General features: G+C 41.0%; 1 protein-coding gene across 1 annotated transcript in view; it reads left to right on the forward strand.

Annotated features, from left to right (window-relative positions):
* The first annotated feature begins 1482 nt into the window (after positions 1-1482).
* LMTK3 (lemur tyrosine kinase 3) overlaps positions 1483-23202 on the forward strand; it is a 200960-nt gene continuing 179240 nt past the window's right edge. Inside the window, exons 1-3 of the mRNA XM_069200686.1 lie at positions 1483-1914; positions 5724-5853; positions 17264-17397. Of these exons, the coding sequence (XP_069056787.1) occupies positions 5766-5853; positions 17264-17397 (222 nt within the window). The 5' untranslated portion in view covers positions 1483-1914; positions 5724-5765. The remainder of the gene's footprint in view (positions 1915-5723; positions 5854-17263; positions 17398-23202) is intronic.

Genomic DNA, 23202 nt, shown 5'->3' on the forward strand with positions numbered 1-23202 from the left:
TTTGCTGCCAAAGTCTTCATTCAGTGTGATCTACTCCCCAAGTCAATGGTGGACACTTTGTCGACCTCAGTAGGATGAAACTTAGACCTGGGCTTGCTAGAATCCAAACCATTTCGCTGTTGGTTACAAACAATACATTCCGGCAGAAACCTTATAGGTCTGTATTGCAAACCACAAATTCACCTCCTACGAACAAGAAATACACAAAAAATTGCAAAAGTAAATAGCAATAAAACTTACAGAAGATGGGTGAAGCTGCAGCCTGAGTGGTGTGAAGTGGCATATCGTGAAACAAGGACGTATACTATGCATACACACAGTCCAAATCGTCTCTCTTATAACTACACTGACCCCAAGCCTTGCAAGAGTCCCAAGGCGCATTGCCTCAAAGCACAAACACACAACCGAGCAAGTACTGCAGTAACTAAACTGGGGACTGAAACCAGAGGACTGGCTTTTATTCCCAGCTACCCAACCTGCTCAAATTTTGTGATCCTGCAACGCTCATGATATCTTCCTGTTCCTCTTACCCATGAACATCAATTCATCAAAATGCCAGGGATAGCGGCAGTGACATCACACGCCCTTTGACCTTCCAATTTCACTCACACACACATGCTTACATATACACACAGTTACACTTCTCAAGTAAACACACACTCACCCGCAAGCACGCACACAACATACATTTAGAAGCACATTTTTACTGTACTTCAGCTGCCAGGGAAGGCCATATTTCAGCTAATTGTCATCCCTTTTTATTACACTAACAGTGAATAATGAAGCATTATTCACTGTTAGTGTAATTAAAAAAACGTTGAGAGAAAACAGAGTGAAGCTACAACTGAAGTCCATAAGGACGAAATGCCACTGTATTCCTGGCACTGGTTTTTCCACCTCTGAGCACAGGGGTCGCAAAGGGCAAGCCAGGGGTCGTAACTGGGACCCTTAGCAACCCCTTAGTGACGACCATGGTCTTACCTTCAAACTTAGGGAGTGTTGAAGTTGTGTGGGGTTAAAAGAGACTTCCCTTAGAACACTTAAGATGCATATTTCCTACTGTCTCTTTGTGTCATGCCAAGGTAACTACGAAATGTGGTCACAAAAAACCGTGGGTCCTCGCGGCTCGAAAAACCCCTGTGACAGCGCCATCCCTTTGTCTGCAGATTTATGGACCTTCTGTAGCAGAACCGACGACCTCCTATCGGAACTTAGCCCCCCGCCCCTTGCGTCAGGGTCGTGCCAACCTCCTCACCCCCACTGCCCCTCTTGCATCCTCTCCCACTTCATTTTCAAATATGCCGTGGATAGTAGCGGAGGAATAATTGCTCCTGCCGTTCCCTCTCTAGGCCATCGTCTGTGCTTGCTGCTTATGCTGATGCTGAGGTTGGTACCACGGAGAAGGTCTCCATGGCGACACCCTCTCCGTCTTCCTTTCCGTCCCTATATCCCTGACGGACACAGCACACAGCCAATGGGAGGTTCTGCAGTCCAAGGCAAGTGGGCGGTGCTCCATCCATTAGCTAGCAGAGGCCCTGCAACACACACCGGAGAAATTAGACCCGTTCCACCTTTTTATTTCATATTATTTATTTCTGTTCCCTTAAGCTTTGTTCCATTCCGCCCTCGAGTAAATTTATGTCCGCGAACAGCGATGCAGGGGACGTCCACCGCCGTTGCTGTCGGGCCCCTATGTCTGTGAGTCTTTTCGATCTCCCGGTGGGATGGAGAAAAAACCGACGGAGGGGGGCAGGTTTATTTAATTCTTCTATGGTTTTGGGCTTTGCCGCTCGACGGATGGTTTTGGGTTCGCGGTCCTTCGCCTCCCCACTCCCCGGACCAAGACGGCATGTCCCCAGAAGTACGGCAGGCAGAACCGGGGACTACCATGCTGCTGGATTACGGGGGACGCAGGTAAGGCAGGCCCGGCGCCTCTTGTGGGTGAGCTGCACTTGTCTGTCCCTCCCTCTCTCTTTATCAGTCCCATCAGGTCAATTCGGCCATTCACATGGCCACGGCTGGTGCGTATGTGACCGCGCGTCTGTGGGTACCCTCGATTATGCGTGTGCGCGTGTGTAATCTAATCATTTTAGTAATTTACGTATTTTACACATCGAACTGTGGATTCAATCTTGGCACTTGAATTCTAGTCTCCCTCTGCTATGTTTTGTTGCATATCTACATTTGTATAGATTGATATGGAAATATATCTTATATAGAGAGAGAGGTTCTCATCTCATATGGTCCAATATAGCCATTGAGGAGTTACGGTGACATCATAAATCACGAGGCTGAGAGTTGAGTACGTTAGAAATAGCTCTAGATCTCGAGGGTGGCAATAATGAATGAAATTAGGTTATCTATTAAGTGGCATCTTTATATTACGTTTACATTTGGATACTTACCCTGAAAAAGCTGTTTTATTCAAAGTGTAGCCAACCAGGGGTACTAATTAGAGTTAGAAGGCTTAATTTCCGTTTTACCTTTCATAAATACACTTGCTAAACCAAAGTGCAATGTGACGGCCAGTGTATTTTATGCGACTCAATAGCTGCAGTAGTTATTGCATAATTACTGCATTTTTCACACAATTGGCCACATGATTTGCATAACTTGCACATTTCACCAGAAATTTTGTTTCCAGCTAAAAGGTATGAATATTATACTGCCAGAGAATGTGGTGCATAATTTGTGTTTTTTGCCACATAATTTAGTCTCAGAAGCCACATAATTCTTGTAGCTGTGCCAATGGTAAACCTCTGCAGATTGGGATGGGGCCATCATTATGATAATGGAACCATATTTCAGAGCGAACCCTCAAATATTTTCCACGTCATGTGAAATAGGGTTTTTATATCGCTATGTTTTGTGCAGTAAAAGCACATTAGCACATACTATTTACACACAAGCATAGATATACGTATATATATAAATATACACACAGCAGCAGATATAGGCATAATAGATTTGATTTAGACACATAGAGGTATACATTTCGATATAGTAATATTGATTTTTTATTGGTATATGTAGCCAATAACTGATTCAGCTCTTGGCTTGAACTAATATTAATCAACCCAATGTAACACTTGTATACCTGTGTGCACAAATATGTGTTACTTTTTTGGTGTCTATTTCTATGTTAACATCTCTTTGTGTGCCTGTGGGATGTGTTGTGTGTGTGAGTGAGGATGTATGTGGTTGACTGCCTGCCTTGTATTTGCTTCTGTGGGTTTATGCCATGGTGTGACATGTACCTGTGCGTCTGTATATGCATTGACGTATGTGAATCTTCCTGTGTTTTTGTGTGTGCCTATGTTTGTGTTATTGTCTGTGTTTGCCATATCTTTAGGTATTTTTCTGTATTTGTCTGTGTGTCTGTAAGTAAGTGAGTGGTGTGACATCTTCTGTAGTCTATGTCTCTGTGTTTCTCTGTATACGTTTGTGTGAGTTAATTGATGTTAATTGATGTTTCTTTGTGTCTGAGTCTATGTTTGAAGCCCATTTGACCCTACCTCTGCCTGTGCAAAGGTTTCATGTAAAGATGCCCAGGTGTCAGAACCCTCTCTGTGTGTATGTGTACCACATGTGTGTAGAATCTAACAGATCCATGGCCCACCCATTCTTCCACATTAGAGTCTGGCCACCCCCTGCTCCTGGAAGAACCCTCTTTGTGGGGCAGATTTACTAAGATTTTGCATCGGAGTTGCATCACTTTTGTGGGACAGTTCTGAAGCATAACCATTTTTATTGTTTACTAAGCCAAGCAAAGCCAAATTGTGTGGCTTTGCATAGTTTAGTAAATACAAAGAAACTTTGCATTGGGAAGGCATTCCATGAGTGGAGCATTGGCGTTCCCATATATCCATATATGGATTTTGGCCCATTTCCAGATTTACAAAGACTAGTAAACCTGGGAATTAATGAAAATGCTACACCTTCCCCAGTGAGGTGCAACAAGAAGAAATACATTTATATTTCTCTTTATTTTCTCTATGTGTGCTGCGAAATGCAGCACATGCAGAAAGAGGAAAATGTCGTTAAGGATAGTTTTTGTGCAAGAAAAAGTGTCACTTCCTGCACAAAACAATCCTGCGTGTAACACACACACCCATGTACCATGGTTTGAGGGTGCCTGCGCTGGCACTAGGCTGCATGCAATGCGCCAGTGTTAGAAGGCAGCAGAAAGGCGCCTCATCTTAGCTGATACAGCTCACTTCTGCTGTCTTCCTTTCATGTACCGCAGAACAGGAAGTTGCCTTGCTGCGTTGTGTTGCATAAAATGTACCTAAATTTGCCCATAAGTGTGTGTGTCTGTTGTATATGTGTGGAGTTTAACATATCCATGCCTCACCTGTGCTTTCTCAGCAGGTCTTGGGCATCACCTGCTCCTGGCAGAAACATCTCTGTATGTGTGTATTGTATGTGCATGAACTCACAGTCTCTCTGACCTTCTGGCAGAAGCTTCTCTGTATATAATGTACTGCATGTGTGTAGTGTCTCACAGATCCACGCCCCATCTTTACTTCCTCACTAGGGTGTGGCCTTCACCTGCTCCCGAGGCTGGTGCCCTAAGACTCCCATTCGCCAGCCACTGCTCTGCACGTGTGGGCCTTGCTGCCTTTAACTGCGCATGTCCGGGTTTACGACCCCGAGCCTGTGTGCTTCCTCAGCAGGACTGACCTCCCGCTGAACCCGACGTGGCACAGTAAGATCCTAAGGTGGCATTCTCGGCTATGTGTCTGTCTGTGCCGGTGTGTATCCGGGTCTGCTCACCCGTGACCCGCCTGTGCTTTCTCGGCAGCATCAGGGCCATATCCCTCCGAATCCCAGATTGGCGCTGTTCTATGATAAAATGCATAGGAGTCTGACTGAGCTGTGAGTGTGCGCGAGAGTATGCGCTTGTACAGGTGTGTGTGTGCGGGAGAGTATCCCCCCGTGTAGGTGTGCATACATTCTCACAGGTCCCGAGCCTCTTTGTGCGTTCTAAGCAAGGCATGGGTCTCCCGCTCAAAGCATTGAAGCCAGCGCTCACAGGTGCCCAGGCGTCAGCCATTATTCTGTGTGTTCCCTGAGGGTCTATATTGATGTGTATCAATTCCTGCACCCCTGAGCCTGCGTGTTTGTCCTAAACAGGGCCTGCAGCCATCAAAACACTAAAGGTGGCGCCTAAGGTGATAGCGTGGCAGCTGTAGGGGTGTGTGTGTGCTGGGGCGATAGGTGTGTGTGTATTTATACTGGTATGTATCCATTCCCGCAGGCCCTGAGCCTGTGTGTCCGTCCTAAGCAGGGCCTGAGCTTGCCCTGAATCCCAAGAGTGGCGCCCTAAAATGCGCAGGTGGCTACCTCGGCCTGATGAGTGTGTGTGTGTGCGCACTGGTGCCTATTTGGTCACACGTCATGAGCTTCTATGTGCTTGCTCAGCAGGGCCTGGACTCCGCCTGAACCCCGAGGATGGCTCCCAAAGATGCTTAGGTGGCAGCTGGACTGTGTGTGCATGTGTGTGTGTTTCTTGAGGTGTGTGATGTTCGTATCTGTATGCTACCCCGTCACAATTACCCTGCGTCCGTCTTTCCTTCTTCAGCAGGGCCTGAGCTTCCACTGAACTCTGAGGCTGGGACCCTAAGAGAGCACACCACACCTGTTGTGTGTGTTGTTGTGTGTGTATCTGTATTCATGTGTTTCTGTTCACCCCGATCCTGAGCTTCTCTGTGCTTCCTCAGCAGGGCCTGATCTCCCCGTAACCTTGAGGCCGGCACCCTAAGATGCTCAGGTGGCAGTCCCTGCTCTGCTTGCTCTTTTCCATGTCGTATTTTAACCCCGAGAAGGCCCTGGCAGCACCTGCTGAGAACGGTGAGTAGTTGCCTGGGACGTTTAATGCATTTTGCATGGGTAAGCTGGATTCTAGGACTCAATGCAGCCCAGAGCCATACATCAGTTAACAGCGCAAACGACTTATCTCCGTCAGTGTGTAACTCGTGACCTTACACATGACGTCACCGATAAAAAATACACGAAGTGTGGTGACGGGCAACATACAAATTAAATTTCATGAGGCACGTTAGGGAGGAAACAGTTCCACAAGTGCATGTGCCAGAAAGTACACTCAACATGGTCTACTGACACAGCGCCAGATTTAGAGGTGTTCATTGTTGGCTAATTCATCGGAAAACTTACTCCACTCACCTGACAGAGTCGAGGCCGTTAGAGATAAGCTATCAGACCACCCACCATGTTTAGGACTGACAATGTGATGGCTTTATTTCTGACTGTCACTGCCTGTTTTTTTCCTGTGATGGACAGAAAATTAAAATAATCCCCCCACACTCGGGGAACAGAAAACCTACATGGGTGAGCGTGGTGGGGTCTTTATTTATTCGTTTTTCAAAAACACACTTTCACTTTGTAAGTTCCTTTTTGAAAAACAATAAGTTTGCTGGACAGCCTATCAGAATTGGCAGGAACCACCCACCAAACTTTTTTTTTACTTTCAGAGGAACCGTCTTGACAGAGGTTCCTCTAATGGTACAGAGGACTGCGTTGGACTTGTGATGGTCTTTCAATTTTGTGGACAGTAGTTTGTCAGCGTGGCAAATGTAAAGTCGCCCGCATCCGTGACTGACAAAATCCCACCCACCAAATTCTGAATGTGGTCCATTGTCTGTTGAACATGCCCGAGTGGAGCACACAATGCCCAGTTACAGGGTATGCACTCGGCAACGTATCCGTGGGCTAATCGAAGCAAAAGATCGTGGGCCCTGTTTCCTATATTTTAGTGGAACACAGTGCAAAGCTGCAGACTATCCACTGTGTTTCGTTGAAAGACAAAGCTGATAAGCGGAATGCTTGTCAAAGTTTCAGCCACTGGCAATCGCTTGGGGCCCTATTCCTGCCCATCATTTTTTGTCCACTGTGCTACTCCAGATAATGGCCACCTATTTGCAGATCAGAGTCCTGCTCCAGTAGGAATAGTTCCGCACAGACTTCCTGCCTGAATTCCCTCTAGAGAGAAGCATGAGAAGCTCCAAGCCGTTTCATCCTTGATCAGCCTCATCACTGATGTGCATCTTGAGTCCTGTGGCACAGTGAGCACCAAACCAATGCCTTAGCTTCACCCATTGCAGTTAGAGCAATGCTGCAGTAGGCAAGTACTGAATGGTGCAACATTTCTTGGGTATGGTATTACCGTTCATTCCAAGTTCTGCACCTCAGAATTGAAGAGAATGCAAAAATGCTGTGCATGTTTCCCAATGCTGTGGTACGTAAACTCAACGTGTGCAGTGTTTAACTGCATCAGTGCCACCAAGTTTTAACTGAAAACAATTGTCCTGGTCACGCCCTCGCAAACACCCCCTCCCATCTCCAGTAATAACCACTCGGAGTCACGATTTGGGCACAAAATCCCATGTGCACCCAAATCTTGGTTTTAAGGTTGCTTACGTTAAATGTCTGATAAACCCTTCTTTCTTTCTTTCTTTCTTGTTTGTTTCCTCCTTTCCTTCTTTGTTATTGCTGTGAAAAAGAGAAGGAAAGGAATCCACTGCTTAAGGTCCTTATTAAAGATGACCACATGCTGTGATCCTGAACATTTTACTTTATCTTCCTTTGTTCCTTTATCTAATGTTAATCCAAAAAATGTAAAAGAAGCTACTCAGTGTGAGATCCCATCTATTATCCTGAAATTCTCCTTTAAGGTCTCAAAGAGGTGGCTTTTTCCCTAAGCCATACAGTCTTTTTTGGGCCACAGATGCTAGCCATGTAACCTGTTACATGAGGTACTAACAATTTTCTTTAATTTACTTTTTTTCATAAATCATACATAACATTACTAGGTACAGATGCCACGCCTAGCAAAAAGGCTATCCGTGGACCCTAATGATGATAACCAATAGAGAAAAAAGGCATTTTTAGGAGAGCAAATTTACTACCAGAGGCCTCCAATATTTTTCCAAAAATGTTTTATAACCTGTTGACTCGTGGTTGCAGCTGGAAAGTTTCAAGCATACCCCCTTACAGGAAAGCTTGATGTGCCTTTGTTAGGTTAGAGGGTCCTTCAGTCTTTGGATCATTGTAAATTCAGAGCTATAGGCAATTGATTTATTGATTCAACATTTTATTCCCAGGAAGTCCTTATTTCTGGTGGAAAAAATTAGCAGGGTTTGTATCATCTAGAACCTTGGTCTGTAATTCAGATGGGTCAAAGACCTAATTCCTTGGGTACAACCTGAAGGTTGTACCCCAAAAGAGGTGGAGGGTTACCCCTCGGGGACAATCAGGGGGCAATTTATGAGTCCTACATTCTACATTCTAAAATGGGTCGAAGCAATTGGAGAATATAAGACCAGGCCTCTCATGCCAAAAGGACATGAACTCTCCCTTCACTCAATAATTTGAGAGTCATTTTCACCTGTAGCAACCTGAAGTTTTCAAAACGTGACATTCAGCAATTTCTAGAATCTCAAAAATGTATTTGGGAGTGTTTGAGTTGCACCACTTCACAGAGGTTGTCTTATCATAATGAGACTGTTGTGAGCATCAAACGGGCGTTTGACACCTTTTCTATTACCAATACTTCAGGAAGGTTCAGAAACACCTGTGAATGTTTTATCTTGTAAAATCATAATCCTAGGAAAATGATGAAATTCAGAGTATGCTTCAACCAGGATACTATATCAAACTACAATCTTACACACTGCACATTGACACTTCTTGTCAGTTTGTTCATGCGCATGCCAGCCATTCCCCAATATGGAGGAAGCACATCTAGAGTCCCTCTTTTTCTTCCAGGAGGACCTCATCACATTCCATAGGCTGTATGCTTGCCCATGTGATTTTACTTAGAAAAGACCCTGAAGTATTTTTCTATCATGTTTTAGCAGATGATTCCCAATATAACATCTCCTGGCCTACACACACACTATACAGAATAACACTGACCAGGATATCTCCATGGTCTGTTCTACAAGTTGGTTGTGTTACTGTTTTGCATTTTTTATGTAGTGCCATTTTTTAAACTTTGAGGCTTTAACAGACAAAACAAATAATAATGTATAGCAGAAGGATGATATATGTAACTTCATAATGTAGCTAAACTTTGTAACAATAGGTGAGAGAATAAAACAGGTGCCACCAAAGATGATTTTAAATAAGTTCTTCTGTAAGTATAATTTCCACATTTAACATATCTATGCACCTGCAAGCAAATATTATTTGGAACACCCATTTATACTCGTGTAACTTGCACATTTCCCCAAATTATGCAACAGTGAAAGTTCAAACTTTTGTATGACACCGTGCAAGAGATTACATATCAGCTAGGATGTGTTTGTGTGTGTCAAGGCATTGAAGAAAACTAGTCTTTAGGCGACGTGAAGAAATACAGGATGTGCCTGGAATGTGCCAATTGTCTCTATCTTTGGATTGCCTTGGGCCTTATTAATCAAGTGTTATGGTAGAAAAGTAAAAAATTGCCACTTGTTTTAAGTATGTCTTGGAGAAGACAGCTGAACCACAATTGAGGGACAGTTAGTATGGATTGTCAAAATTGCACTATAGGGTGAGAACTGTAAGTGTTGCCACATGTGTCAGCCTGAAAATGAGAAGATAACACAGAATAGTTGTCCATTGAATCAGTGATAAACATTCTACTGATGCAACCAAAACAAATAAATATGCAGGGCAATTTTTAAATGTACAATCAGCAGCAATGTGATCGACAATGTAAACCTTGGTAAGGCTGATATGAGTCCAAGAACCTTATGACATAATATTGAGATGATAAATATCATTATATGCACATATCATAACTACATAAATATAGTGGACCACAACAGCGACATGAAATAGGAAAGTATGTATGTTTAAAAGTAGTTTACATTATAATAATGTAAACAAGATAAATACAATTTACATCCATTAAAATAAGAAAAAATATGTAATAAAGAAAATGTAAAGATACATTTGATAACTTGAGAGTGATATATATATAATAAGTAACATTGAATTCAGTGAATAAAGCTATACAAAATTAATGCAACATAATAAAAATCACTGGATTAACATTTAATTACATAAAATAAACTATTAATAATTATAAACTTCTAACAATATATACAATCACTAAAAAATACAAATATCCAATTCTTAAAATAATTTAACTAAAACGAAAATGTATGAAACAGTAAAACTTACATATTTCAAATACATGAAACAAAATATAACATCATAAAACTATATTTATATATAAAATGCATATAAAACTAAATTACAAAATCTAAAAATGTGAAAGAAAATATAAAACAATAACAACTTTAAATACAAATATCTAACACACGTTAATAAGACTATATCAGCAACTTAGGTACAAGGAGATAGTATATATAGTTTTTTTCCAATCTAATAAACATTAAAAATATATTATCGTATACCAACATAACTCCATTCAAACACAATTTGACCAAAAACACATGTATCAAAGAAAATCAGACTTAGTATTGTCACTCCAACAGCAATACAGGACAAGTTGAGCTTTAGTCAGGTCAGATACACTATTCCCAAAAACTCCAAACTGTGGGGTCAGATATATTATTCCCAACCCAAACGTAACAAAATTGGGAGGGAATTGTTTTCCTTGTTAGCTGTAAGATATACTGTTCCCACTCCAACCAGAGCAGCAGTCAAAATAACTAATATTTTAAAAATTGAAAAAAGTAATTATAATATGTAACTTTGTTTATAATCACATTAGCTAATTAAAAATAACTTAATCACATAAAAAATTACCTACATATAGTTATTTAAATACTACCCATCCTACTCCACCACAAACCCAATAACAGGACAAATAAAAAAGTGAAACAACACTCAAACATTAGATTAAAAGTACTAATTAATATAACATATAAAACTAATAGCTGGCAAAGCAAAAATGTACATATTTATGTTAACATAATAATTCATGTAACCAATGTAAATAAACAAATGACAGCTTATTGAATATTATAACACATATGTGATAATACACTTCCCACCCAACTCCCCAACAAATCCAACAATCCACCAAAAGTCAATCAATCAATCACCCATAGGGTCTCAAGGCGCTGAATGAAGGCGTGCTGCAAATCTAAAGAAGTAAAGGAGTGCAACAAAGCTCAAGCAATAAAAAAAAAAAAATCCTTTAACTGAACAAATAAATGAACTATACAAAAATAATTGTAAATATTTATCAAATAATAACAACTTATAACACTCAAACTAAAAAAAAAAAACATTTAAAAACCCTAACAAAATATCTTATGCAGCAATATTAAATAAAAAAATACTAAACACTTATTAACAAAGTAAAAACAACTTGTATTCTTACCTGTGATATGTTCCACGCTAATCTGTGCATTCAAATATTTTTGCAGCAATAGTAACGACCGGCAATATTTTTGAAACAATATGAAGGTCGTATAACTAATATTAAACTGTAGCTAACAAGCAAAGTTTTGTGGGGTTACCAACAATTCTGAACTGGCTGTACAAATAGAAAGGTACTTGTTTGACTGATTGTAATATGTGATATAATCAAGTGAAGAGTTTACAGATAATATCAACCATCCAAATGATGAACTAAACCAAGCAAGTTCTTCTTCAAGGTGTTAAACTAGTTATTATCTTTTTTTTACAAGAGCAAATAGTGCTCTGCGAAAGATGAAGGAGATTTGTATCGATCGAATAAAATAGATTGTGTTGTTGTGGCTTATTTTACCATCTAAAGGCCCAAATAACAGAAAAAGTTAAAAACCTGCACCTGCACCATTTTAGAGTGTGTGTGATTCAGAATATTATCCTGGAAAGGGATTTTACTCATTCCCTTGACAGAAGTAAATCTTTGACTTTTTCCAGACATATACCATTTCAGGTAGTAAGTTTCAGCTTTCCTGGGAGTACAAACAACAACAGCATTATTTATAAGTATGTATAATCTTTGTACATTATATCTATAGTGATTCAAAGATGACAAGGAATACATATCAGGAAATGGAACATAAATTAGCTCTTGATTGGCTGAGCAATAAACAAACATGTTATAATGATAATAATAATAATAATAATAATAATAATTATTATTATTATTATTTCCCTTTTCTGACCAGCACCAATTTTATGTCTTCAAAGTTTGTAGGATCCAGTTCCTGAAATTGATTAATACCACATGCTATGCCACAGTAAAAACCATGTAAATAAAGTAGTTCTCTTATTGGATATTATGTCACAGAATCTATTTGGAATGATCATTACTTAATACAGTTTAAAAAAACAGTGGCTTCATTTGCCGGTAAACCATTTTCAGAGGTGTGTTTTTAAGCTTAATGAACCACGTGTCATTGTCTTTACATCGCCACTTTTACTTTATGATTACATAATTACCAGTGTTTGTCAAACACTGTTGCCTAAGCAAAGGTTTTGTGATTAGGACACTTAATAATAGAGTTCCATAATACCTCTATCATGGTAACTGATCATGCATCATGGCTCAAATGAATGGACTCGCTTGATGCGGCCTACAAACAATCCCAACAAGATCGGTGCAGCTAGCTGGTGAACTAAAGTGGTGATCTGTCTGCTTCACTTGCAAAACAACACACGTCAGAGTACTGCATGTCAATCCACTATATCTTCCCATTAAACTAGAATGGCTGCCTCCTTATATTCAGGAGACATAAAAACCTTAGCACCCCCTTTCCTTCAGGTGAGTTTGATGGCACAGGCTAAGATGTACCTCACATGGTACACAGATGGATCTGGAATTGCTGTGGCCTATGTCAACTCCCAGGTAAACCAGAGGTACCAAGGAGAATTTGAATACTGCATAGAATGAGGAGAAGCAGCTCAACTTAGTTAACAAAGCTGAGTCCAGAGTGCTTTAATGTTTTTCATGCTGGAGGACAGTGCCATATGTACTGGTTGCCATGACTGGAAGAGCCATGGATATAGTAGAGCGGAGTGTTATTTTCATGTTCAGGAAGATGCTTTGGATTTCTCTGGATGTTACACAGGAAAGTTGCCCATGGTGGTCATTAGGTTTTAAGTTAGTTTTGCCACTTTCCAAGAGCTTTGATGAAGAACGAATGTATATGTACATGTTCTGCATTTTGAAATGAAACGAAGAATAGGAATTCCGAACACCTACTAGAAGAGTTTTACCACTTTTGGAGCTAAACGTGATTGTGGCAGTGCATGTTGCCTTGTTATAAACCTGCCAACACCTACTTAGAAACTTGCGAGGAGATTCAAACACCCATAATAACTATACTAAAGACATACATTTCAAAAGAACTGAAGCAGCTGGTCCCACCTTTAAAAACATGCAGACACACATGTGGGAATTAATATGTTACTCTTATTTTAGCCTACAAGGTGCAGGTGCCTCGTCTTTTCTAGCTTAAACTAGCTACATAAAAATGTCCCTACTTTAATAAGATAAACCTAAGTTAAGAAATTAATTAATGATGGAATTGGCTCGGACAAACTTTCCTTTTCTTTCAGCAACTAGGTCAAAAGATATACCTGTTTAACAATCAAAATGCATTATCTAGAACTTGATATGTCTTGTAGTTTTACAGAAAAAGTTTGCAATTTGGAATAACAGAGCAGTTCTGTGAATATATATTTAAGACAGGAAACTGTTTTAAGGGAGTGTAGACAATTTCAGTCCCTAACTGTAAAATATCAAAGGATAAACACATAGCATAAACTTCACCTAATTGTTGGAGACTACACCGCAAACAATGGCTCACTCGTGTGAATTCTAATGAATATGACATTACATTTTAAAAAGCCATTATGCCTTACAACATAATGTAATGCAAATACCAGGCATGCTGATGGTTCTCGACATCCATAGCTATTGTAATGATTTGCATCCTAAGAAGATAAGAATCTCCAATGACTCTGATGCACGAGGACAGCATCAAATGATTATTCATCATTGTGGGTCATGAACAGCTGATTTAGAGGATTAGTGATCAAGAACACATCTTTGAAGAGATTTGGGGGTCACTTCTTGTCCCCACTAAATTGCTAGGACTTTTGACGAAAATGTATTATATTCCACTTGGCTATTCAATGACAGACTGACCTTGACAAACTCAACACATATTTACCTCTTATGCAGTTTATCACACCCCCTAATGCAATGCTTGCTTGGCCATGATACATAATCACCCCATATCCTTGTCTTCACTATCCATATAACTCAATCATTGAAATTAATACTGCTGACAACTCTTGGCCATGGTCTACTCTTTTCCTATTGTTGCCCCGTAGGCACAAGGGAAAATAAATAAAAGGGGGGGGGGGAGTAGAGGGATTTCAAACTCCTGAAAACACTCTTTTTGCCCATCCACCCCCTTTTATTTATTTTCCTTTTTTAAGGCACCTGACAGAGACACATCCGCTATTAAAAATTCCTAAGGTGACAACTCACTTGCACACTGCTTTCACTTACATGATATTCATGACATGGTTAATCAGTCAATGTAACCACTAGTAAAAACCCGCCATGTATTTGAATAGTGAAACGACTTGACCCTCTTCTACACTTAGATGCACTTATTTCCCAACACTTTCACTGTAGTCTCTACCTTGAATGTTGGCACCATTTCTTGTAATTTTACATATTTTGTATACTTGCACAAGACCTTCCCATGATATAGGGAGTCATCTAATGCTGTTTATGTTACATTGATGATTAAAATGCTATAATGTTCACACTGCCTATAAAAAAGAAATGCTTATAAAAGGAATTATTCAGAAAAAATAAATTTTAAGTGAATAAAGATATTGACATTGTGATGAATAGCTAGTAGCCATTTCCAATCCAAGCTTAAAGACCTCCTAACTCAGAGACCCTGTCAAATGAGTTGGAAATCTCCCTCTACTAGTTTAATTCCAATCACTAGGTCACCACAACTTCGATCTACACTAGTGTAATTAGGGTTTCTCACTCTCCACACTGAAACACTGACTACCACTGTTTCCTCATTTACATCTATGGTGTGCTTGGGGTATTTCGTGTCTTCACCTGTATTGACCTATGTGTTCTCCATTAAGTAATTGCGTCATCTCTATTTAATGGACTGCTGCATTGTGAATTGTATAGATCTTGGTCTAGATGTTTATATGGCACACCTTATCATCTAATCTCATATCTTAACATGTAGCATTGTGCTCTTCATCACTTTTTCTCTGTGCCCTACACACTATATCAAAAATGGCAGATATCTTGTCTGCCGTATTACAACTGCCAAAGGCTAACATGTACTTGGAATATGGTGGACATAACATCTCCCAGTTTTGTGATAGAGTACCCCATTTACCGAACTCTAAACAAAGCTTTTAGTTTTTTGCTACATTTAGGCCCTCATTTACTAAAGATTTCACATGCACTTGCACCACCGACCTTTTTAATACACAAGGGTCTAATTCCAATGCTTTTGACACCTGGTCCCTGCAAAGGAAAACCTTGCAAATGAAATAGTTCACCCATCAGGTGTCCCGTGAAATAATCTATTAAAAATGATCACTACTTTAGTTAATAGAGTCTGTGTTATTTTCTTTACATCATCAAATTTATGACAAAATTAATACCTGTATTAGTCAAACACTCTTATCTAAGCAAGGGATTTGCAGGTGGAATATTGAATACTCAAGTTCCATAGTAACTCTTTTGAGGTAATTGATCATACAGAGACTATAACCAAATTATGTTTTTGCTTACTGGCCGAACTATTAATATAGACCTCTTGATTTACCTATATGTTGATCAACACAATTCAATTATTATGGTATCATGTATTTAGGGCAAATCCCACATGACTAGATGGTGCTTGTCATAGATAAACATAAATTGTTTTACAAAATGCTAGTTTTTTGTGAAAGGGGAGAAATGTGAAAATTGTATTCCATGTAACGTATAGAAAAAGTACTTAATAATAATGTCATTGATGATGTTGATTGAAGACTATGGTGATAATAAACAATAAATTATAACACATAATAATAATCATACAATAATAAAAATAACTTGTTTTATATAGCTTGTCGTACCACACTTCTGCCATTTCTATGTACTATAAATAATACATGTTAATATTACCCAAGTTAATGATACTTGTCTCGAAGAGATGCACTAGATGTAAGAGCAAGCTTATTCCCAAGTTCCTATGTGAAAAAACGGAAACATATAGCTCTAATTAGTGTTTTAGCAGTGGTACGTAAGATAAGGCAAGATCAGAATACAGATATCACAAGTATCTCCTGGCCATTTTTGCCTCTATAGAATGGCCGCTCAATATCTCAGAGACTGGAGAATAAACACCTTTATTTTAAACTGTGATGATAAATGCATGAATTTCCATGAATTTCATCCCTATATGAGCAAAAAACGAAATCGTAACTGCATACAATCGGTAAATATTATAAATTTTTTCAAGAATCACAAATTGAACTAAAACCACAGAGTAAAGAATGGCTTAAATAATGAACTGTGCAGTGCAAAGATACTTTCACTCTCTCAGATATGAGGAGTCCCTCTCTAAGTAACCCTGAAAAGAGCCAATACTTCAGATTTTATAACTGTATCAACTTTACCCTGTTCCTACTATCATACTTTCTGCTAACTTGTGTTAAAATAATTTAGGCGTGACACTTGGTTAATCTTAGGGCCTCACTTAGAGGTAGCTTGTAACAGACACACCCACCCCCTCTTGCATCCCCGCCTTATTTAGAGTGTGGTGGCTTTCATGACGATGGAGTAGCCACTCGAACAGTACAGTTATCGGATCTTCATTGCTCAATATATAAATATATTTACTCACACTTTTTAACAATCAACAGCACTTGGCTAACAATTCTGTATCCTCCTGTATAAAATGGCCACATGCACAAATGATCTTTGAGCTCCAGGCTTAATTGGAAAAATGGATGCTATTGTGTTGAAGTAATGCATGGGTTGAAAACCTTAAAATGCTAGCTAAATAGGGAAAATCACACAGAAACTGATGTGACTTGGTCTCAACACATTGTTTGTTTGCATTTTAAGTGTAACTCCCGATAGTTCGAGATAGCTTTGTATTGAATTTCTAGGTAAAGAAATGTGAGGGGAAATAACAGCTAGGTCAACATCCATGTAGATTAGAAGGCTTTTGTGTTATAAAACCCATGCCCTAAACGCTGTGATTTATAAACATCACTTTCCCCCTTCTTCTCTTTTAAGATGGCTCTTCACAAGGGCGGATGCCCCTTGCCCCACCCTATGCTGTGGTCCTGATTTCCTGCTCAGGCCTTCTGGCCTTCGTTTTTCTTCTTCTCACCTGCCTTTGCTGCAAAAGGGGTGATGTTGGCTTCAAGGTGAGTGAAGGGAGAATTGGGAGTAGGCCTGGGAAGCGGTGCCAGGTTCAGAATCGTCCTAGCATCAAGCATGAGGGTCTGTTTCTTGAAGTGACGGATGCCTTGATGACAAAAGTGCATGTGGATGGTGGGGAATAAGACTGAGGTGCTCATTACGAGTCTGGCGGTCCTGGGACTGCCAGACTCCTGGTGGCGGTCAGACCACCACCAAAGCAGCGGTCCGGCCTCCACATTATGACGCTGGTGGAGCCGCCACGGTCTGACCGCCCTGGGAATTACGACTCCCCTCTCTGCCGGCTTTTGCATGGCGGTCCCACCGCCATGCAAAGGCTGGTGGAGACGGGGTGCCAGAATTTGCCAGTATAGAGAACAAATCTTTGTGCAGTCTGGCTTTACTGACAATCATCAACAATTCCAGAATGCTGCTTTGTCTGATGACCTCTACTTGGGTTTTGAATTTTATTGTGGCATCATTCACTGGAGAGCACCTTAAAAGTAGCATGGACAGGTGCATTTTATCAAAACAGAACTTGATGTGATATAAGTCAGTCTTTACAGGGAGTCCGGGCTTCCCTAATGGAATGTGTCCTTACAAATACATTGTTAGTAACATTGATGAAAAGAAATAGATTTTAAATACACTTTTAGAGTGCGGTTTAGGGGAGCCACTCCCAAGGATTGCTTGGTAAAACGAGTGCCAAAGGGTTGTTTTGAAGCACATTGGACCAGGAAAAATGTCTCTATTCACATTATACCAGACTAATTATCCCAGACTGCTATGCTGTCTAGGCATTGATCTGCAGTTATAATCATATAGCCGGTTCTAGGAAAGAAGGACTATTCTTGCGCCAGCATGTAACAATCTGAGCATGAAGGGAGCAGTTCTATAATGTAATATAACTCTAAAAAACATAAAGGCCTCGATCCAGTCCTGGAAATGGAAAATATGTATTTTCTAGCTTCATAGGTTAGTGCTTATGCACTAAAACAAAAAACAGAAGGTACCAATTCAGCTGGTGGCTTCAGTGTAGCGGCACCATCAGTGCTCCTTGTGTACTATAACTGAGCAGGAGTCCCAACCTTTTCAAGAACCAATAACAGCATTTTTAGAAGGACCTTCGTACATTTCTCGTGACAAGCCCTACACTTGATTGTATGATGGAACCACGCATGCATGAATAGTGCATGCCTTAACATCGTTGTCGGAACCACAACTGCATTGTTTTCCCGCATGCCTTTACCACTCATGCCTTTAGAACTAATTTTGTTGTAAAAGCATGCCTAGTAAAGGCATGTGTGGAAACGGCATGCACTACGGCATGCGTTGCTCTATCATACAACCCCCTCACCCCTCTAAGACCCAAAACAACCCCCACCCTAATACCTAAACTACCCCGACCTTCCACCCGCCCTGAGCCCTAAAATAATACTACCCTAACCCCCACCCTCTTCATTAGAAACTAAAGTACCCTGACCCCCCCACCCGCCCTGAATTCTAATAAAAACCCTAACCTGACCCCCATCCCCTGCCCCATACAACAAAACTACTCCGACATTCCCACCCACCCTGAGCGTTAAAATCATCCCCTTAAGTAAACCACCCCCCCACCCACCCTAAGCCCTAAATTCACCCCACCCCTAAAAACTATCCCCTACCCCAACCCCACTTCCTCACTGCGTCCTCTCCCGATCCTTCCTCCTCTTCTCTCCTCCCTCCTCCCGCCCTCCCTTAAACAATCCCCCACCCCTTTAAAAATAAACTACCCCACCCCTCACCCTAAGCCCTAAATAAAAATAACCAAACCCCCCACATCCCAACTCCTAAAAAATAAAATAGCCCGACCCCCCAACCTAAGCCCTGAAAAAACAAAATACCCAAACCCCCCCACCCGCCCCTAAAAGATAAAGTGCGACCCCCACCCACCCCAAGCCCTTAATCCAACCCCTACCCCCAAAAACTACCCCACCCCTGCCCCACTTACCTCACTGCGTTCTCTCCTGATCCATTCTGCCTTTTTCTGTGCTGTAACCATGCATATGCATAGTTTCATATATGCGTGGTTAAGGCATATAAAAAGGCAGCCGTTGTTCCGGCAAGCGTGGTTACACTTGCGTGGGAAACGTCTGCGTTGTTTACAATGCGTTATTCAGGACGTTTCCCCCTACACTTATTGGTCAAGCCTCTGTCCTTCTAATGGAACAGTTTAAACAGTTCTCAGCAGGGCAGTCATCGCTTGATTGGACAGTTCTAGCAATGTTCATCAAAGTTGCCATACTTTAATGAGACAGTGACATTTTTAACTGGTGACAATGAGGGTCGGGTGGGTTGATGGGGGTGAGCTATTGTGAGGTGTTCGAAAAAGCAATGCCAGGCCAGTAACGTCCGTCAGATGCTGAAGAAATATTAAGAACATTTTCCATTTGAAAGGCCTTTAGATTGCTAACGTTAGTAAATAGACGGTAGGCTTCAAATGCCACTTTACAGAGAGTGCAGGGTTCTATACCATGGAGGAATTTGGAACATTGTGAGCAAATGCTGAAATTCACAGGGCATTAGTCCTGTAATACTGGACCAAAAATAGCACGCTTTTAAGGACCACTTTAAGGCAGATTTGAGGGGGGTGGGCCCTCAAAATGAAATTTATGAACATTAGTTTTCAATGGTGCCTTAAGACATAATTTAAGCCACTGACATTGGTCAAAACGTAATATGTTTTAAAGACTAACTAAGCATTATTTTCATACACTTTCTGCCTCTCACACCAACACTTTTCTGTTTCATTCTTTCCCTTACATTTTCTCCTAGTCTCTCTCTCTTCTCTCATCTATTTTCTCTGCCCTTCTCCTCTTTACCTCCCTTTTTCTTCTAATCTCTTGTCAATCTTTTTTCTTAGTCTCCATCTCTATCTCCCCCTTTTCTCTTTTGTTTCTTCTTCCGTCATCTGTTTCTCTCCCTTGATATCCATAGCTTCTGCTTTCTTTTAGAAAATTGTAGTTCTGTATTCTATCTCTAGATCTCCTTTCCTAGTTTCTGTTTGTTTCCACCTGTTACCATTCTCTTTTGCGTCCCTGTCTCCTTTCTTCACTCTATAACTCTATTTACTTCTTTTGCCTACGCAATCTGTTTCACTGTCTTACTTAGGGCCTGATTTAGAGTTTGGTGGGTGGGGTTACTCTGTCACAAATGTGACGGATATCCCTTCCGCCATATTACGATTCCATTATAGCCTATGGACATCGTAATACAGCGGACGTGATATCCATCACATATGTGACAGAGTAACCCGTCCACCAAACTCTAAATCTGGCTCTTACTTATTGCCCCCTCTCTCTCTCTATATATATCCCTCTCTCGCTCCCTCTCTCTATCTCTCCTCTCAGCTTTGGGGTCTCTCTCCTTACTTTGATCGCCATTTCACTTGGTGTCTCTCATTCTTTTCCTCATTCTTAAGTCCTCCATTCCCTTCTTTCTTGCTCTTCATTTGCACCTCTCTACCAATAATTCTATCTATTCATTTTAAATCTACTCGATGTGACAAGAACAGAACATTTGCTGTGGAGTGGAATAAAATTATACAAAGAGAGGGTTTGCCGAGAATTATTGTATCTTATACATTTTGCAGCAAACTCTTCTGCAGCCGTTATGCTCAAAAACAGAACAAATCAACAATCCACAAAATTTGAGGGAGACACTTGACTGTTTCAAATTAGTAGATTTTTTTTTGGTTGTCTGATTATTATATTGTATTGTGAATTTAAATCACCAAATTTGCATTATTTTAATCTTTAGCAAATTTTCAACCATCTCAGCCAGCATGTATTTCAAGAGTGAAACCCTGCCTCATCAGGGCCTGATCCTTAACCAACATTATAATCCTTTAACCAGAATGAAATATATTTGTTCAAATAATATAAGGCAAATTAAGGTAGGTTGCATTCTTGGAGCCCGAATCTGTCTTGGATGTATACAGAAAGCACTCTATTTATGAATTCATTTGGCTACTGTACATCCTTTGGACTAGTGTATTTCATGCCGGATACAGAAACAGGCCCCAATGAAATGAGATTTAGCTCGTGAAAACTTTGCTGGCTTAGCCAGTTCAAAATTTGATGAGACTGAAAATGAGAATTTGATGACTGGATTTGCATTTATAAGTAGAATGAAAACAATGCCAAATAAATTGAAACTCACATTCAAGTTCCATAGGTTGTTGAATTTAAGGCTAGTGTTTGAAAAAGGGCATTAGAGAGACAGACACCAATAGTCATGTAACTTTGATAGATCTACTGGTTGAAACAATGTTTTTAATTTAATTTAAGGATCACAGTTCTTCTAAATTGTAGTTTAGTGGGCTTTAGGGTACTATGTTTCCGTAATTGAAATGGAATCCATAGGAATACATGTTAATAAATGGAGAACCATAAATTAATTAATTTTCTTTGTTTTAAAGGTTTAATGACATGGACTGTATGGTTGAAGAAGCGGCAAGTCTATTCTCATAAGAATATTTTTGTGTCACAAAACACACATTGCCATAGTAGTTTCTAGTACTCTAGTACACTTTGGGGGTCATTTTGACCTTGGCGGACGGCGGAGGCCGTCCGCCAAGGTACCGCCGCTGAATGACCGCACCGCGGTCAAAAGACCGCGGCTGCCATTCAGACATTTCCTCTGGGCCGGCGGGCGCTCTCCAAAAGAGCGCCCGCCGGCCCAGAGGAAATGCCCCTGCAACGAGGACGCCGGCTCAGAATTGAGCCGGCGTAGTTGCAGGGGTGCGACGGGTGCAGTTGCACCCGTCGCGTATTTCAGTGTCTGCTTAGCAGACACTGAAATACTTTGCGGGGCCCTCTTACGGGGGCCCCTGCAGCCATGGGCATGGGCACTGCATGGGCCCCCAGGGGCCCCGCGGCACCCCCTACCGCCATCCTGTTCCTGGCGGGAGACCCGCCAGGAACAGGATGGCGGTAGGGGGTGTCAGAATCCCCATGGCTGCGGAGCGCGCTCCGCAGCCATGGAGGATTCACAAGGGCAGTGGTAAACCGGCGGGAGACCGCCGGTTTACCCTTTCTGGCCGCGGCTGAACCGCCGCGGTCAGAATGCCCTCGGGAGCACCGCCAGCCTGTTGGCGGTGCTCCCGTGGTCCGTGACCCTGGCGGTCACCGGCCGCCAGGGTCAGAATGACCCCCTTTGTGTGTGAATGTGCTACTTGTAAACAGGCAAAATGCCGCCACTCACAATGAGGTTAGACAGTAGCTGATTTGGGCTGACCTATTGCCCCATGTTGCATGCTGTAATGGGTGAAAGAAATATGTGAATGACACAGTAACAGAACGGTGAATGAAGAGGGCTAAATGAAATAACTAAATAGAATATATGTCTATTTTCATAAAATTAGAAGATCTTGGCTACTGCCAGACCTAAAATGAACACTTTCAGGTGCAAATTTCAGTAAGTTGTTGAAACAGAAGAATAACTCAAATAGAGCCACAGCTGTATTGCCTGTGTTAGGCAATGGAGCAGCTACCAATACAAGATGGCTGAAAGCTAACTGCAGAAACAGGAGCAAATACACCACTATTACACCAGTTAAGTGGATGCACTCCTCTGCTAAAGCAAGAGTATACTTCCTGACATAGGTTATTTTGCGTACTTTACCACGCAACAGTTTACTCCTACTTATACTAAATACAAGTGCCATTCTACTTTCTCACAGTTTCTATTAACATTTGTCATCAAGAAATCACAAAACTTTGTGGGGGAAGTCAGCAATCCAATGTCCCAGTCAAGGACAATAACCCCCTTCT

Source organism: Pleurodeles waltl, chromosome 7 (assembly GCF_031143425.1).
Source record: "Pleurodeles waltl isolate 20211129_DDA chromosome 7, aPleWal1.hap1.20221129, whole genome shotgun sequence".
Lineage (NCBI taxonomy): Eukaryota > Metazoa > Chordata > Amphibia > Caudata > Salamandridae > Pleurodeles > Pleurodeles waltl.